The sequence below is a fragment of the Cucurbita moschata genome, unplaced genomic scaffold (assembly GCF_002738365.1).
Source record: "Cucurbita moschata cultivar Rifu unplaced genomic scaffold, Cmos_1.0 Cmo_Scf00042, whole genome shotgun sequence".
NCBI lineage: Eukaryota > Viridiplantae > Streptophyta > Magnoliopsida > Cucurbitales > Cucurbitaceae > Cucurbita > Cucurbita moschata.
Window position 1 is genome coordinate 1,154,757 of NW_019268558.1, and position 18,923 is coordinate 1,173,679.

The 18,923-nt window shown below is 34.4% G+C and overlaps 1 protein-coding gene and 1 long non-coding RNA gene across 2 annotated transcripts in view; both read right to left on the reverse strand.

Moving 5' to 3' along the window:
- Positions 1-18,923, reverse strand: part of LOC111433421 (exocyst complex component SEC5A-like) — a 33,554-nt gene that overhangs the window by 7,545 nt on the left and 7,086 nt on the right. Inside the window, exons 4-15 of the mRNA XM_023070474.1 lie at positions 14,362-14,556; positions 14,059-14,186; positions 13,815-13,973; positions 12,602-12,706; positions 10,543-10,617; positions 7,580-7,717; positions 7,286-7,474; positions 6,764-6,904; positions 6,148-6,274; positions 5,858-6,068; positions 1,238-1,353; positions 938-1,142 (exon numbers count right to left, since the gene is read on the reverse strand). Of these exons, the coding sequence (XP_022926242.1) occupies positions 938-1,142; positions 1,238-1,353; positions 5,858-6,068; positions 6,148-6,274; positions 6,764-6,904; positions 7,286-7,474; positions 7,580-7,717; positions 10,543-10,617; positions 12,602-12,706; positions 13,815-13,973; positions 14,059-14,186; positions 14,362-14,556 (1,789 nt within the window). The remainder of the gene's footprint in view (positions 1-937; positions 1,143-1,237; positions 1,354-5,857; positions 6,069-6,147; positions 6,275-6,763; positions 6,905-7,285; positions 7,475-7,579; positions 7,718-10,542; positions 10,618-12,601; positions 12,707-13,814; positions 13,974-14,058; positions 14,187-14,361; positions 14,557-18,923) is intronic.
- On the reverse strand, positions 3,949-4,962 carry LOC111433422. The gene is made up of 2 exons (XR_002708809.1): positions 4,704-4,962; positions 3,949-4,621 (listed from the first exon to the last, which is right to left on the reverse strand). It is a non-coding gene; the product is annotated as an uncharacterized LOC111433422 (long non-coding RNA).

Here is an 18,923-nt window from a genome sequence, read left to right on the forward strand (position 1 = left end):
AAAAAGGTTAAGGGTATTAATAAACTTTTGAAAGTTAAAGGCTATTTTTGAAACAAATATTAACGATTTCCATAAATTTAAAAAAAAAAAAAAAAAAAAAAAAAANTTATGTTTTTTTTGTTCTTTTGTTTACTTTATAATAAATATATAAAAATAAATTTGATAATAATTTTTGTTAAAAGAATAAATATTCACAATTTTATGTAATATTAATAAGAATAGAAAAAAATAAATAATATTTTCTTTTTTTGTAATTTTTTCCATCTCAGCCATCTTATTGTAATCCTACCTGACATCTATTTTATTTAACTTCACAAACCCACCTAATTATTTATAAAATAAACCAGGATAATAATTAATTTATTAATTTCGATTAATTAGTGGAAAACTTTTCTTTATGAAAGAGAAAATCATTACTTGAAAAAGATTAATTAATTACATTTAAAAAAAAAAAAGAAATTAAGTTGGTGCTTAGACTATTAATGTCTATTTCATGGCTATATAATAGCAATATCTTGTGGAGTAATTAACACAAATTCATAGTTATTTTATTTATTTATTTGTAGTCTATATCAATTGCAGAAATTGGCCGAAGTCATGTTTTGGGCCTTGAATTTGAAATGAGCTTATGGGCTTTCAAAATATTTAGCCTTGCTATTCCAGGCCCATTATATATGGGCCAAGGCCCAATTAGTGTTTTTATACATTTTTACTTAAGATTTAAATTTTAAAAAAAAAAAAAAAAAAAAAAAGAAGCAACGGTAAGGGTATTTTTGAACATTTTCAAGTTTAAGGGTATTATTTAAACATTTGAAAGTTTAATGGCATTTTTAAACAATGTACAAAGTTATTAGGTAATTTCTATAATTTAGCCTATTAGAAACCTGAATGACAAAATAGAATATCTGCTAGGGAAAAGTGTGCCGTAACCACTCACCTAGAACGCGACCAAATATGCTTGTACTTGCCGTACAATTCACATGTTAGCTCATCTTTGCAAAATCCAATATTACTCAAGACTACTAACAATTGCTGATGTGGATTCGCAATACTCCCACGCACATCTGAAAGTAATTCCAAGTGTGGACTTTCTTTGTTTTGTTTGTTCTGGGCAAGCTCACTTCCTATACTCTCTAGATGACCTACATAAAGTATGCATAAAATGATTATATCACTAATTACAATTAAGCAGTATTTCCATGCAAGGAAAATGATGACAGTTAGAAGCATATAATACCTGAAAAATCAAGGAAACTGTTCAAAAATGCAAGTCTAACAGATTCCTCAATTTCTTGAAGTTGTAATAATATATCCTTCGACTTTGAAGCCTCACTTGCTAAAGACTGAACCATACTGAAAATTAATTCAACTGAGAATCAGTTTAAAAAATAATTAATTATTCTTTCAAAAGCAAGCCTTTTGTTTGCATCTCCAGATAATGGTAGATCTGTGAAATTTTGCTGAAAATGTCGTACATGAATATTTGCATCTTTCAAAGGAATAAAAGAATCTTCGTTCACATACACATGGCCCTTTATGTGCAAATGCCAGTATATTAGTTATGAACCAGCATATAGGTGTATATTACTCTGTTTTCTTATTATTCATCTGAGATGTTTTCTTATTATTCATCTGAGAACCATAGGCCTAATTATAATACAATTAATCCTCTAGATAAAAAGAAACAAGACAGAAAAAGAAACAAGACAGAAAAAGAAACAATAGAAAATGAGAAACACGTTAATTCCCTTATTTAATGGGATTACACCTATGTTCTTCAAATATTCCTTCGGACACTTCCCCTCAAGCTGAGAAATAGAAATCATGCATTCGGAGCTTGGATACTGACTCATTGAAATGCTACGCTATGAAGTTCTTTTGTTAGCACATCTGCTAGTTAAAGTCGTGAGGGCACATAACTCATGCATATTATCCCCTTCTCTAACTTTTTCCTAATAAAATGTCAATCGATTTCAATATGTTTTGTCCTATAATGCTAGATAGGATTATGAGCAATGTTAATGGCTGATTTGTCACCCTTGATTTAATGATGATTTTCAACCATAAAAGCTCACATAGTCCTGGTACAATAGCTCAAAGTTCTAATTTGGCAGATGATCAAGCACCACATTTGCTTTTTACTCCTCCATGTCACTAAATTTCCTCTATGAAATGTGCAATGCGCTGGAATAGATCTTCTATCCACTGTTGATCCAGCATAGTCATAGTCGGTGTTAGTGTAAGCTTCCAATGCAAAGGAATTGTTTTGTTTGAACAAAATTCATTTTCCTAAAGTTCCTTTCAGGTAATGTAACAATCTATATACTGCATGAGGATGAGGCTCTCATTGGTCATGCACAAATTGGTTAATCACGCTCACTAAGTACACTACGCTCGATCTAGTGTGAGTTAGATATATAAACTTCTTGTCCAGCCTTTGGTATATCTCTCTGTCCGCTGTAGCTTCTTCTTTTGACTCCCCCAATTTCTAATGTTGATCCATTGGCCACTTTTTCTAGTTTCCATCAATAAATTCATCACATATTTCTGTTGTGATATGAAGATTCCTTGAGTTGAGTACGCTACTTCAATGCCGAGAAAGTATTTTAACCTCCCAAGTTCTTTGGTCTCAAATTCTCTCATCACTTTCCTCCGAAGTTCAATATTTTCTTCTTCATTGTCTCCAGTGACTATGATGTCATCTACACACTAGAAGCACTATAACTCCACTATACCGTAAGTTTGAGTATATCTCTTAGTTACCAACCTTGTTTTATACTTTTCCAACGTTATATCAACCTTGTACTTTACTCTTAACTATAATATTCTCATGTGTTATTCTTTTTCAGAGCATGCATTTCTTCTCTCATATCATTCCATCTTTCACTTTTGGATATAGTATCAAAAACTGTGTTAGGTATAACAATTGAATTTAGACTCAAACTTATGGATGGGATAATCTTTTAAGAAAAATATAGTTTGATAGAGGGTATAAAAATCATTTTGTGCATTCTCTAGTTTGTTTTTGGATAGCTATGGATCTATCATTTATTGGTTCATTTGGAGTTCCATTATGCATATGTGTTGCATCTTTATTTTGAGTCAGGTCCGATGGTAGGACTTGTACTGGTTCTAAAATGACTTTCCTCCTGGCATATACTTGAAGGAAGAACGGGCCTGGCAATGAATGTAGATTGGATAATTCAGTAGGTGGCTCTATTGTGACTGGATCTTGGCTGACTGGATCTTGGCTAAGTAAGTCCTAATTGGAATTGGTGGTAGGAATGGACTCAATAGTTGTTGGTCATGTGTTCAGATATGTGAGCTGTGAGGACATTTGAGGTTCGAAAGTGAGGATGAAACTGGTTGAGGACTTCTATTGGCCTTAGATTTATTTCGGACACGAGATGGAAGACAATTAATCAAATGAGTTGCAATAACTGCTTCTCCCCAATAAGACTTCAGCATGTTTCTGTGAATAAGCAAGGCCCGGGCAGTGTTTAGGAAGTGTCCATTTTTCCTCTCAGCCATTCTATTTTTCTTTGGTGTACATAAGAAAAGTCGTGGATAAATACCTTGAGATTGTAAGTTTAGAGATAAGGTTTGATTCTATAGCATTGTCAGTTCTAAATATTTTTATTTTAACTTAAAATTGGGTCTGATTCATTGAGGGGAAGGCAGGAATAATAGTACTAACAACAGATTTTTGTTGGAGGAGGAATAGTCATGCAACCCAAGTACAATCGTCAATTAATGTGAGGAACCAACGATCACCAGAAATATTTGGAAACTGAGGGTCCCATATCTCACTTTGAATCAAATGAAAATGAGTAGAGTTTCCATTATTACTAAAGAAAAAAAGATACACGTGTATGTTTGGCAATTCACATGAATCACAAACATAATTTTCAAAACTCTAAATGAGGGATGACCTATGAGAAGGTGATATAACCAAATCGCATTTTTATTTAATAAACTAAGAAAGTACACAAATGAGATACTCGTTTTTCTCTCGAGTAACTGCAAGTAATATAGATTCATTCAATTCCTTAGCAAGTCCAATCGTCCGGCTCAAGGCCTAGTCCTGAAAAACACAACATGATGAGGAAAACACAAGCTTGGCAATCATGGCCAAGCTTTTATATTGAAATGAGACTGGTAGATAATTTTGGGACATGAAGGACTTGTTTTAGTGTAAGATTTCAAGAAATGAATACATCATCTATTCCTGTCATAGTGGCACTAATCCCATTTGCCACTATAACTTTTCAATTACTCAGGCACGGTTTATGTGTTTTCAAAAATTATGGTGACTGAGGAGTCATGTGATCAGTTGCACCAGAGTCTCTAATCAAATTCTGAACCACACTTATCTCTCAAGGATTTATATAAAAGGTGAATGGAAGGCTTACCTGAAGGCTTGTTGAGCAAGTCCAAAAATACCTTCAATCTCTCTCTTCATTATTGAATCCACTAGTCTTTATGATAGGTGACTTTTGTATGTCAGGCATAAGACTTTGCATGCTTTCTTCTACTCGAATAAGAGAGATTGTTTCTTCTAGGGACGGTGTTTCTTCCTTTTTGATGATCGATACAGAGACATGGTCAAACTCGTTCAAACCTACCAAAAAGTCATAGGCACGGTCTGCTTCAATCAATTTCTTCAGAATTACGAAATCAGCAATGCACTTCATCTCAAATACCCGATAACAATTGAGTTCATGCGACAATGTTTGCAAGACATTGGCATATTCTGTGTTGTGGGTCACCTATCTTCTGGGCGGCAGGCAGGAACTTCCTCTATTGATGATGGGATTTTTTATTCTTCTAACATGATGATGGAATAAAGAAAGGGAAGAACACTAAATGGGTCTTGGTCATGGTGAATGATCGTCAGCTATGAAGACTTCACCGGTTAGAGTAGACTTTAAGTTTAATTAGCTAGGAAGGGTGAATGATCGTCAGCTATGAAGACTTCACCGATTAGAGTAGACTTTAAGTTTAATTAGCTAGGAAGGCTTTGATACCGTGTTGCAAGAGTAATGTATATTCTTCTGTTTTCTTATTATTCATCAAAGAATACCATAGGCCTATTTATAATCCAACTAATTCTCTAGAGAAAAGGAAAGAAAATAAAATAGGAAATAGGTTAATTCCCTTATTTAATAGGATAACATCTATACTCTTCAAATATTCCTTCAGACACCTCCATTCTCATTTCTCTTTAAATTTTATCTTCCTAATGGTTACATAATTTCTGTCTAATAATGCATGATAGGCACATACGTAAAGCACATCAAAGCAATGCAGTTCGAGAATTCCTATTATTTAAAAAAAAAAAAAATGAAACCTCGAATCTGAATCTATCAAATGCCTGTCTTATTAGTTAAAGCACTATTCTCCATCAATATCTGCTCATTATAATGCCAAAATGCAATTACATCAATTCCAAACCAGGTTATGGGTGGCATTTCATATCTTCCATTCTCCATCTCTTAGATTTTATTCTCACCATGACTACCTGACTTCAACGTTTTATAATACATGATAACCACACACATTAAGCGCATCACAGAAATGAAGATAGAAAATTTCTATCGTTCTAAATGTAAATAAAACATAATATCATCTGAACATCACTATCACATCCCAATTATAATTTTTTATGGCATTCTAAGGCATTCACGTATTTCTGCTTCAGTATAAAACAGTTATCCGAGAGCATAATAGCATGAATTCATGTGTGAATAACCTAGAAGATGTACAAGACCTCTACTTTATTCATTTTCTCTTTTTTATGGTATAAGGAACAGAATACAGTAGAATACTTGTATAGCACCAAGCTAAGGAGACTTACAAATTTATTTGATCCATTGCTGAAGACATGATAGATCGAAATGCTAGTGGCAGGAAGGAGATTGTGTATGGAGATTTATTCCTCTCGATAATTGACACAGGGACCCATGTTTCCTCTTTTGAAATCCTTACAATGGAGGCTCGCATCCAGGCACAAAGCCTTAAAATGTAAATCTTTGTCACCTCTGATTGAAGTGTTCGCAGTGCAATCACTGTGTTAACAGAGAGCAAAAAAAATGAGAATGATTTGAGTGGGAAAACAAAATTTAGATATAAATGATGTCAAGATACCAGCACTTGAAGGAGCTGATTCCTTCACTACAAAAGCTTCACACGCGCTAGATATTTCAGTAATGGCATCACTCATATATGACTGAAGTATATTTGATTCTTCAAGATCACGAAAGGTGCTGTGAACCTGACAAGTTAAGCATTGCACAATTTACCTAAGTTAAGCGCATCACACCATGAAGGGATCAATTGTAATGAGTTATGAATTAAGAGACTGATTTCTTAAGTTCGTAACTCTGAGTGAGCAAAAAACGAAAGGAGAATTTCTTAACACCCGGCTCAAATGGGAGAATAGACTTATATAGAGAGGAAGCATAATAACCCATGTATCAGTTGGAAGATATAAAGTCATTCCCACTGTTAGGTAATTTAAAAGAAAATAAAGGGTAAGAACACTTCCAGTTACAAAAGACAACTAGCCCCCACCCCCCCCCCCCAAAAAAATTCTTCCTATCTAGAAGATTCTTCTCCCTACGGGTGACAAGAGGCACACTTCATAAACACAGTCGAGAGTATTTATAAAAACACTTATAGCATATTAGTAATTACTATACTCTGAAAAGAAATCAAATCAATACCATTATGCAATGACTATCCAAGATATAAACATTATCACCTTTACTCCATATGCAGATAGTGTATTGCGAAGCATCCCAGCAACTTCCTCCACAGAATGATTTGAGTACTTGCCCTCACTAACCTTGTCCTCATTTTTGCTAGCCGATGTGTTAGCAAATTCGGTAGAAACTTGAGAGGACTGAAATATTAAAAATCAAGCATCAAACTAAGGGCCTGTAATAAAAGTTAAAAGGAAAAAAACAAAAACTAATATCATCCTACCAAGAAAAATACTGAGGGTTATTCATGCATCAACCCATTGAAATTTAGAAAATACTACTGATAGGTTCCATCTTTTCAATAAGAAATGCCAAGGGCTTCAGGAAAGGGGTATAAAGAAAGGGAAACAATATATCGGCTACCCAAAACCCACCCCAACTAAAAATAAAGGGATTAAAAGATTACTCACAATGAATATTAAAAACATAAATGAGTTAGAAAGAAATGCACATAGACAAGACAACTTGCAGTAGATCACTAATTGGTCTGGCATTAAGTAAAAAAAAAATTGTCAAAATACCTTGGCAAATTTCCCACTGAAAACAGAAAGAGCAGTTTTCCAAAACGTTGGTATGTGGTGGATAAGTACAGCAGTCAATCTCCGAATATATCTAGCTCTAAGAGCATCAACTTCTTCACTATTTACTTCCACTGGTTTCATGCCCAACGGGAGATGGCCATCCAAAGCAGAAGAATGATGAACATCTGACTGACAACAATAAAAAATTAAAAATTAAAAATTAAGCGATGCTCAAATTAACTAATTTGCTCATATCAGCATACGATAAAATCATCTTCAAAAGGTTTCACGTACAGATTGATCCAGATCTTGATGAATCTGCCTCCATCTTGCATCAGCAAAAGCTCTTTCCCGCATCTTATTATTCAATGCTTCCATTCTCGATTCATGATCCAAGGTACACTTTTCGAGTAATCCTCGTATCTTGTGATTCTATAAAAGAGAACAAAAAGTAGCTAAGTGAGCTGCCATTTTTTATTATTTCTTTAAGCTTGACCTCCAAGGTAATCCACTGGCATATGAAAAGAGGGGGGAAATAGGAGAACGAAAAGATACAAATCAGAAAAGGGTATTTTCTTTCATTTTTAAATAAGCAACCATTTCTTTTTGTTTTCTTTTTTGTGTTTTCTTTTTCTTTTTTTTTTTTTCTTTTTTTTTCTTGGGTACAAGAAACAGGATCATTTCATAGATAAAGTGAAATAATAAAAGGAGGTGATCCTACAAGTGTAGCTACCCAACCAAAAGATGCTATAAAAAAACCTTTCCAGTGGGTAAATAAGAAATCATTTCTTTCTTTTTTTTTCTTTTTTTTTTTCTTTTTTTTTTTTTCTCTCTTTTGTATAAGAAACAATTTCATTGATGTATGAAAGTTACAAAATGGATGTTAAATCCATGGTGATTACAAAAGGCCTCCCAATTGGTTAAGAGGGAGACATGGCTATAAGGGAGAAAAAATATTAGACAATTTATACCATAAAATAATAGCATTGTAAATAACCAGATCAAAGAACCTAGCATGAGATTGTCCCTATCTAGGGAGACCCTTTGATTTCACTCACTCCAAAGAATCCATAAAAAATGCCCCAATAATATTCTTCCATAGCAAAGCCTTTACATCCTTTACCTCACAAGGGAAATCATTTACCTCACAAGGGAAAGTTAAATACCAAACAAGGGCTTTGTGAACTCTATTCCAGAGTTGCAAGCATAAGGGCAGCGAATTTAAAGATGATTCCGTGACTCATCATTTTCTTTGCACATAGGGCACCAGCTTAGGGACAAAGCCAAACAAGGCATCCTTTTTTGAAGGTTTTCTTTGGAACTGATGGTTTTGTGTGCAACTTCCCCAAGGAAAACTTTTACCTTTTTTGGGTGCCTTTCTTTCCAGTTTTCTTGGACCAATGTAGGATCCAAGATAGCCGTTTTTCCACATATCAGACAACAAGGATTTTGTGAAGGATTCATCCGCACTAGGGAGCCATTTAGTTTAAGGAAATTATTCCATTGCTTCCATCTGGTCTTAGAAGTAAGCAGTTTGTTGTGATTGTGGCAATTATGTAAAATAATTCATGAAGATTATTTTTTGAAACACGAGAATTAGGGAACAGATCAAAGAGAACTGCTTTAAAGAAATTTTTGCAGCATCAATGTCCAGATATCGTGTTAATTTAGGTGACTAAGATTGTCTCTTTTGATTATGTGGGATGAAAACATATTGAATATTCTGGAATTCATTAGAGGTAGAAATTATTCCATTGCTTCCATCTTGTATTGAAAGTAAGTAGTTTGTTGTGATTGTGATGATTATTTTTTAAATAATTCATGAAGACTATTTCTTGGAACACGAGGATTAGGGGGCAGCTCAAAGAGAGCAGATTTAAAGAATTTTTTGCAGCATCAATGTGGATATGGTGTTAATTTAGGATACTAAGATTGCCTCTTTTGATCAACGCTTGATAAAATGTTTATGGAGCTCTAGCGATGTGAGATGGGTTAATAATGTGTATTCACGGGGAAGGTCAGGAGGTCTTTTAATTATGTGGGATGAAAAGATACTGAATATTCTGGAATCCATTCAAGGTGGATATACTTTTACCAGTAAGAGTTCCTTTTCAACAATAGGAATGTTGGATTGCTGCCTTCAACCAGTGTGAAGATTGATAGAATTTTGAGATCATTGTCCTGGGAAGGCAATGAAGGAAGCAAAGTAAATCATTTGGTTAGATGGAGTTTTGTTTCAAAGACATTGAAGTCCGTGGATGTCAATTTCAAAATTTTGGCAGAATTTGATTCACTTGCTCACTTTAATTTGATCAATGGAATGAAGATTCAGTTTTGGGAAGATCACTGGTTGAATAATTTTGTTTTAAAGACTTGTTTTCCTCGGTTGTATGCTATTTCGTCTTCTCCTAGTGCCTCTGTTTCAACATTTTGATATATCTATACTGATTCTTGACTTTTGAAAGATGAGATGCGCTGATTTTCAGACTCGATTACTAGACACTTATGTTATGAGTCTTGATACAAACAAAGATTCTAGAGGTTGGCCAATTGATTCTTCAGGTATTTTCACGGTGAAATCTTTAAATAATCATCTTATATCCTCTTCACATTTAGAGAAAGAGTTATATTCAACCTTATGGTAGTCCAAGAGTCCCAAGAGAATTAATATTCTTTTGTGGATAATGCTTAATGGGAATCTTAATACGTCCGATGTTTTGCAAAAGAAGAATCCAGCTCACTGTTTATAGCCATCAGCTTTTACTCTATGCCTTCAGGATGAAGCGTCTCTCAACCATGTGTTTATTAATTTCTCTCATGCAAAATTTGGTTGGTTCAAGCTGACCCCAATTTTCAATTTACACTGGGTTTTTTATAATTATTTTCGCTTCAATATCTCCCAACTTATATATGGTCCAGCACTTCTGAATTCTACGGCCAAGCTATTGTGGGTTAATGTGGTTAAAGTTTTTCTATCAGAGTTATGGCTAGAACGAAATCAAAGAATTTTTCAAGGAAAACAGCTTCCTTGGCATGATAGATTTGAATCAACTCATGTCAAGACCTCTTCTTGCTGTTATTTGACAAAGTTGTTCGTGGGATTTTGCTTCAGGACATACTTACCAGAGTTACTCTACAACCATCGCAACTAATTAAATATACTTCAATAGAATGAGCCCAATACAATATTAATTTCACGCCACATAATGGATATATATGATCAGAAAATCCAAATGCCATGAGAAAGCACTGTTTACCTGTATGTTTAAATAATGCCACACAGGATCTGATTCAGGCTCCAGCTCCAGTAATAGTCTCACGGTGTTTTCAAGCTACATGAAATATCATAAGAAAAATTAACTACCCTAAAAAATAAAAAAGAATAGGATACAAGAGTTTACACATAAATGAGAACATTGCAAAAACATCAATTGGTCTATTCAATTACAACATACAAAAAGAACGAGCCACAACTTATTGTCTAATGTTGGAAGGAATTAAGATAGAAGAATAGGTATTTTAAAGATGCTACTAAAAATGTTAACATATTTCAACAAAGTTAACAAAAATTTTGAAAGCAGGCATCAAAATAAACAAATAAATTTGAAGATCCTAAGATATTGGCTGGACAAGTGTTGACTTCCTCGGTAGATTGGGAGGTTTATTGATTCTTTGGAATGAAAATAATGTCAAGATGCATGAAGTGCTAAAAGGTGGATATTCCTTAGCAATCAGAATCTCCTATGCTGGCTAAAATGAGTACGGATTTCAAATATATGTGTGGATATTCCTTTGCTGGCTTTGGGGTGGATTTCTAAGAAAGCATTTTTTGCAGGAGCTCAGATCCCTTAATGGGGTTCAAATAAGTTCGAACGGTGACCGAAAGTTTGGTTGCTCGATTCTTCAGCTTCTTTTCAGTGAAACTAAGGTTTCAAGAGCTCACTAATAGTTCTCCAATGCCCTCTTCACCGTTTGGAAATCTACTACTCCTAGGAAAATAAGCCTTTTCACTTGGGTTTCTCTCCACGGTAGTCTCAACGCTTCAGTTAGGCTTCAAAGAAGGCCCCTTCCATGATATTATCTCCCTCAATTCGTGATTTTCCTTTTGTGCATGTTGAACTCTGATGATAAGAACCACCCTGTATTCCACTGTCCTTGTGCATTTCATTAATAGTGTGCTTTTTTTAATCTTTTAATATGTGCCGAGTTATTTGGTTTGAATTCATGTTCAAACATTAAACATCTCCTTTGTGGTCCACCTCTTCCAACAAAAAACAAAGATTGGATTAATGCTTACAAGGTAATTCTTTGGAAAGAAACCAAAGAATATCCTACAATAAGTTTCTTGATTGAGAAAAACGCTTTGAACTAATCAAGATCGAAGTTTCTTGTTGGTGTTCTCTATTTCAAGTTTTTTTTTTTAGGTCTATTCACTTTCTGATACTTGTTCAAATTTGGAGGGCTTTTCTATAGTTTTGTTCTCTTGTTTTCCCCTTTATTTTTGCTTCCTTCTTTCTTTGTCTTCGTAGAATATGCACTTTTGTACATCTTTTAATTTTACAATCATTAACAAGAAGTCTTGCTTCATGCTCAAAAAATTTTAGAAAAGACAGAGGCTATAGCTGTCTGATTACTTTGCAAAATTACCCCCCGGATTGTACTAAGTTGACCCATGGATTATACTGACTACAAATTTTCGCAGGTTTCTTTGACCCACGGTTTCTTTTCAAAAAACAAAAAAAAAAAAAAAAAGTCAATCAATACACATTTGTGTACATTCTAATGTTTATCATGCATATCCTCCATATCCAACCATCTGAATAACACTCGCACAGCTAATAATAATCTTTGCAGTTTCAATTATAGAAATACATGCATTAATCATTACAACTTAAAACTGCTTAGTTGGCAAATTAAATAACCATTTCTAAGGAGAAAAAAGTAACAAAAAGGAGCATCACGTTCTCTAATGTATAAAACTATCAGTTAAAAAGTAAAACTCTCACCAGTAATCATTATATGATGCAATCAATCTAACTGAACTAATATGAAGGGAAATTAAGAGCTGACAAAGATGCAAGCATCACTTCTTTTCTTGTATGTGAAGTTATCTGGAATATATTTCCATAAAGAAACTTGCAGCAAGACTAAATACTAAAAAATAGAGCCGACTCTTTCATTTGTGAGAAATAACTGTTGCTCCCAGCAGACTATACAGATGATGGCAGCCAAAAAGGCATCAGAACGATACTCAAAAGTTTCTATCATGTAGAGGATCAAGTAAAAATTATGAAAATGGTTGAAAAGAATGCTCACGTTTGTCAAATCTGTTTGTGGGTCCTCCATTGTATTGTAAAGTGTGCCTTTGAACTCATGCATCACTTTTTCAACCTCCTCAAGAACTTTTTTCAAAATTCCCACCTGAAACCAACAAGTAGCAATGAGAGTATTTAATTATCATCCAACAAATCATCAAAATCTGACTACATAAACCAAATACATTGTCTCTAAACTAAAAGTTATACATTAGATCTTGGCAACCATACGATGTTATGTATCAGATATTGGCAAATGATACCAAGAAACAAAGAATTAAATGTGACCATACAAAATAACTGGACTAAGGCTAGAGTATTCCCATATTCATACCGATGTTAGTGTCTAAGCATTTCCTTATATATGGAGAGAAATTTGCAAGGAGTAGCATCAGGAAAGTGAGGAAAATTAACACCCTTTTAAGTAAATTCACGGGTTGAACAATGTAACGAGTCTATGCTGAAAATTTCATTTGTCAGTTCTATCCGAGATTGCCAGACAAGCATGGTCCAGTGCAAAAATTCTCAACATCATGGGTTATATCATTTTGTTTGTTTGACAGTTCAAACTTTTAGGTGATTGGATGATACACAACGTTTCCAACATCCTGAAACTGAAATACCTTTCACTAGAACCCTTTCCATAAGTTATCGTTGCCGTAATGATGTTACATGTTATTATGGAAATACAGAATTGATAAATACAGAATATCTCAGGATAGAGCATGTCCAGTAATTTTGCCACTGTCATATATAAAACAAATTGCAGGATACAAATTTTCAATATTCATTCAAGCAAAGAACTTCATTAAATGTAGAAAAAATACATAACCATATATAGGATATACATACAGCACAATTGGCTAAAGAAAGCAAAAGGAGTTATCCAAAAAACAGATTAACGTTATAAATATTATTCACTCAGCATTGAACATGAAAACCACTTTTGCAGAGAGGCAGAATATGTTTGCAAAATTTGACATGATTTGGACAAGAGCATGAAGAACAGAGGAACTTATGTACACAAAGCTTTGAAGGAAGGCAAAGCATTAAGCTTCCAACTATGCAAAAGTAGATTTAGAAAACACATCTGTTGACAGTTGATAGAAAATTAAGAGTGGCTTCAGCCCCAATATCAAAATAAGTGCTCCCTTCATGTATTGTAGCAAGACACTGGTAAACAAAATATGAGAAGTTATAAAACTGAAGTTTACGTGAGATGGCAGAGCAATTGACTTTGCTTTTTTGTATTCTCGAACTGCCAGATCATATTCACCCTTACTAATGCTGCTGCGAATGGTACTTGGTAAGTTAAAAAGCGTTCTGAACCTTTGTAGCATTCCTTGGACTGATCTGATCTTTTCAGCTTGTGCCTAACAAAAACAACTTTATATAATCCATTTCCAATCAAGAGTTCAAAACTTCAAAATCCCTTGCTCAGTTTGAAACTACACTGACCTGTCTCTCAAACAGAGACTGAAAAGCCCGATTTGCTTGCTTGCTTACTCCGTGAATACAATTATACAAATGTAAAGTTCCAGAACCTTCAGGATCTTCTTCAATTCGTCTCAACTTCGACTCAATATCTAAGAAATAAAAACATTGCCATCATGACCAAAAGAAAATGCACATTCATGTCAGAAGATGAAACTGTAAAAAGCTGAATAAAACAAGAAGAAAAAACAAATTTGAGAAAATATTAACTCAGTAGCCAATAACATATTTAGCTGAAGATAAACATGATAAGTGATTGTTACACACCATCAATTGTGGTCTTGCATGATACAAAGCAGTCAAAATTGTTTTTGACTAATTGTTTTCTTTGCTGGGTCCGGCCTTTAAGGTCAGTTTTTAAAGCAAAAGCGCCTTTCTCCAAGTCTGCCGCACTTGTGTTTTGGTGTATCCGAGAAATGAAAATCTTCGCATCGAACCGTTCAGATAAATACAGTAACTTCTCTGCCAACATGCATACAAAAAATGTGTCAGCATCAATTGCAACAAGGGGTAGCCTGAAGTACCAAACTTATGCAACCACCAAGAATATCAAGTGTGAATGCACAACAACATCTTAATCTAGTTGTGATCTTATAATAATATTATGTAGCACTTACAAGAACCAAAAGTAAGAGAACTCAACAATCCATTTTCAGTTGGAGCAAAGATAGATATGAAGTCCGGGGGCAACCAGGGAAGAAGCAGTATAGATAACACTCTCTCCCTAAATTGAATACAATCCCAATTAAACGAACAGAAAGAAAAGAATTGTACAAACTCAAGATGACTCTGAACAATGGCCTTCCAAGGGCTACGTATAAAGCCAAGGAAGACTAATGGGAATGCCTAGCATCAGAGCAAACCGTGTCTCTAGAATAATAAACTAGTTTTCTTCTCATGAAAAACAATATTTTCGGAAAGAAGAATAAAAGATTTAAGGACATTAGCTAAAAGTAATTTGTTCCAGTTCATTTATATAACATGGGACCAAGAACTATACAAAGATAACAGAAAAATAATTATCTTCCGTTTTCAGACAAAAAATAACTTCTCAATGGTAGATGAAAAAATACAAATTGCTGAAGGAAACAGCCTCCAAAAGAAGAGAGAAACCCCCAACCTCTCAAAGAAAAAGGTCCAAAAAAGCAGCCCAAAAAGAAAACCAAAAAACAAGCTAAAGCACCAACTAGCTAACCAGGAACAAACAAAAGAACTCCTCCCGAACAAAACAATAAAAAAACAAACAAGCAAACCAAAAAACTACAAAGAATTAAACATTAATGTAATATTCGAATTAGTACCAAAAAAAAAAAAAAAAAAAAGGAAAGAGAAAGAAGAGGAGGAAAAAAAAGGAGGGGTAAGTGACATCAGTAGTGACGTCAGTGTGACATCAGCATGACCGTACGAATGGTCAGTTTTTTTAACCTCATCCTTCTTTTTATGGTTTTAAAGCCCCCCGAAGTCCGTCTTTCGAGCTGTTTTCAACAGTTTTATTTTTTGACTTAATCTAGGACATGTTGGAGGAATTCTAGGAAATTTCGAATTTATAGAAAACCCAAATCGAGCTCGAGAAGTCAACAACCAAGTAAGTAGCAACATGAATTATTTCTCAAGCAAGACTTACCCCAGGGCCTGTTACAAAGGAAATTTGACACGCAATTAGCACAAGGTTGAGGTTAGACTTTGGAAAACGAAAACATAGAGCTAAGCATGTTCGAAAAAACCTACATTATGGCCCCGAGGGGATTAGGTATACACCCTAGGGTAGGAGTGTATAGGGTTTGGGTACATATGAGCCTTATACTGTTAGTATAGACCACATGTCATCGTAGTGCCTAACGTTAAGGTTAGTATATGAGCACATAACTTAAGAAATTGTCACAAGGATGAAGTCCGATGAAAGCTTACAAGTTGGTTGCTGACCAAGTATTCTTATACTCTTTGTTGCTATTTTTTGTTTATTTTTTCAAACAAAGCATAGACCACTGTCGATGGCAGGAGCGTATAGAGCCGTGCGGCTGTAGGAGGGACCGCTAGATCAAGTTTTTTCCTTTTATGTTGCTTTCAATATTATTTTAATGTTATTTACCTCAAAACTCGTGCTATTTTGTAACTGCTTTTTATGTTGACTCCATGGACATGATTTTGTACCTTTAAATGCTTTGTAACATATCTACTATTGTTCTTGAATTTTAAATTCATTGCATCTCCCGCTTTTACAAAATTGAAAAAAAACAAATTATCGTCCTTTCTAGGTTGAATTTACGCGGCAATCTATGATTCGAGGTATCAAAAAGCAAGTCGTACTATTAATCTAAGAACTTCTAATATTTTTGGATTTAGAAGATTCAAGATGCATGTTTTTTTCTAAACAACAAACTTTTCATTGATAAAATCAAAAGATACAAGAGTTGTCTTTATGCTTAATGCTTCTTTCTAATAATTAACAAACTTTTCATATATGAAATGAAAAGATACAAAAATGATCAAGGGAAACAAACTCCTCATGAGAGTGATAAAGAAGAAAAATAAAAGGACAAGGAATCAATAAGAGAGAATGAAAGTCTCCCAATTCATGCATATATTGCTAGGAGAATCTTCTAAAAAAAACATATTGCTAGGAGACTAATCATTAAACAGAGTATAAAGGATTATGTAGCTTTAGAGATGACTTCACCAAAACACTCCAACTAAACTCTAGCTTCAGTTAAATCAAATTAGAAAGAGTTACCAGCTTCAGTTAAATCAAATTAGAAAAAGTTACCTTTATGCTCGATAGGAAGCAGACTAATTCCAACTTTATAAATGTTCCTTCAAAAAGTAATATCAAACCCAAGGGCAAATAGTTTTTTTTTTTTTTTTTAGAAGAGACAATTTATGCTAAGTGCTTTGTACACTATTTTCAGCAAGGAAAACTTCACATTTTTTGGGTGATTTCCTTTCCATATCGTCTCTTTGCTAGTGTGGGGTTATGGCTTCTACCTGTTCCTCACATCCATCATCAAAGATTGTGTAGAAGACCTCTTTGACACTAGGAAGCCATTTCAATGAGTCTGCTTCTTGGGACAGAACAATTTGGGCAAGGTCAAGGCTTAATTCAACCTATATCGTAGCTTTGTTATCTTTAAGGTTCCTATCGATCCCAAATTTCGTTGACATCTTTTCATGTTTCTTTAAGTGTGACCGTCTGACAATGAGAGAGCCTATACAAAAGAGAACACTGCAAAGCTAGCATGAAATCCAAGGATCAATCCAAGATGTGTTTTTTCCATCACCCACTCTATAGCAAATATGGCTGGTGATGAGGTTTTGGTGCTATTTGATGAACTTTCATCGCCACTTTGCAAAAGGTGTAGGATCAATTTATACATGATGTAGGAGTCTATTTAGCCTTTATAAGATTCCTCCACAAGGTAGTGCCCTCGTAGTAATATCTCCAAACCTATTTGGCAAGGATAGCTCTATTCTTCTCCTTCATTGAATATAGGTTAAAACCTCCCTTGTCTAACGTGAGGTTTATGGTATTCCATCGAACAAAATGTGTGTCATCTTTCCACAAACAGTTTCTAAATAAACTTTCTATTCTTGTAACCACTTTGTGAGGCGTTCCGTATAGAGACATGTAGTAAGTAGGAGGGTTGGACAATGTGGCTTGTATTAGTGCGGGACTTCCGCCATTGGAAGTGAAGTGTGAGGACCATGTTGATAATTTTCTTTCTATTTTTTCAATAATGATCAACCAAATGGAGAAAGATTTGAGACTCCTATTTAGGGACAATCTCAAGTACATATTCGGCCATTCATCCTTTTTACCACCATATTTGTTGGCAAAGTCATCGATATCCTATGTGTTAACAAATGTTATCTGTTCCCCGGTAATCGTGAAAGGGAGAACCCTTTGAGGCATTTCAATAGCACCTTTGTTATAACTTTATAAAGTTCAGTCATAAGATTTATCAGGCGAAAGTCAGCAACAAAGCAAGTATCCATTTTCTTTTAGATCAAATAGATATAAGTTTCATTTAAATTTCCTTCGATAATTCCATTCTAGAAAAATCCTGGAACACTCTCCTACATTTCTAAAATTTTCAATGAGACCTTCAGTAGCTAGAAATCTATCAATGAGTGTCAAAGTGGGTGAAGATTTGTTGTTCAATCAAGTATAAAGACTATTACTGTGGAAGAGATCAATGAGTTCAACTTCTCTTATGAAATTATTGAAATGTCTCATCCCTCTAGTGGCTTTTCCGCAAGGTTTTTCATGTGCCCACCGGGCTATTGAAGTCACTGGCCATAAGCCAATTTTCTGTGCAAAGGCAAAAGAGGTCCTATAATTCCTGCCAGAATAAGGGGTTTTTTTTTTTTGTATCTGCAAAGGCCATGGATCCTTGATATCCAAAAGCAGCAAACGTCAGTCAAAAATATTTGTGTGGTTAAGGTGTACAAACCTTTGGTGGCTTCAGAGATGATTAGAGTCTGGTCATTCCTCATCACTAAGATTCTCCAATGTTCTTGAGGCATCCAAAGATGTCTGACCAATATGTCTAGCACTCCAAAGGATTTAACAATCCAACAATCAATCAAATTCAATTTCGTTTCTTGAATTACGATCATAAGGTTTTGATGAGGGCTCTCTTCTGCTAGTTTTCCAAGCTTTTGACATTCCAAGAGATGATAATCATAAAAGGCTTTGGTCATCTGATTGGAACTCGTTGGATTTATCATAATTGATGTTCGAGAGGAGGCAAGCAATTTTTCCTAGTTAGTTCACTCTATCTTGGTTGCAGTGAGTTTTTTTTTTTTTTTTTTTTTTTTTTTTCCAAATGGAA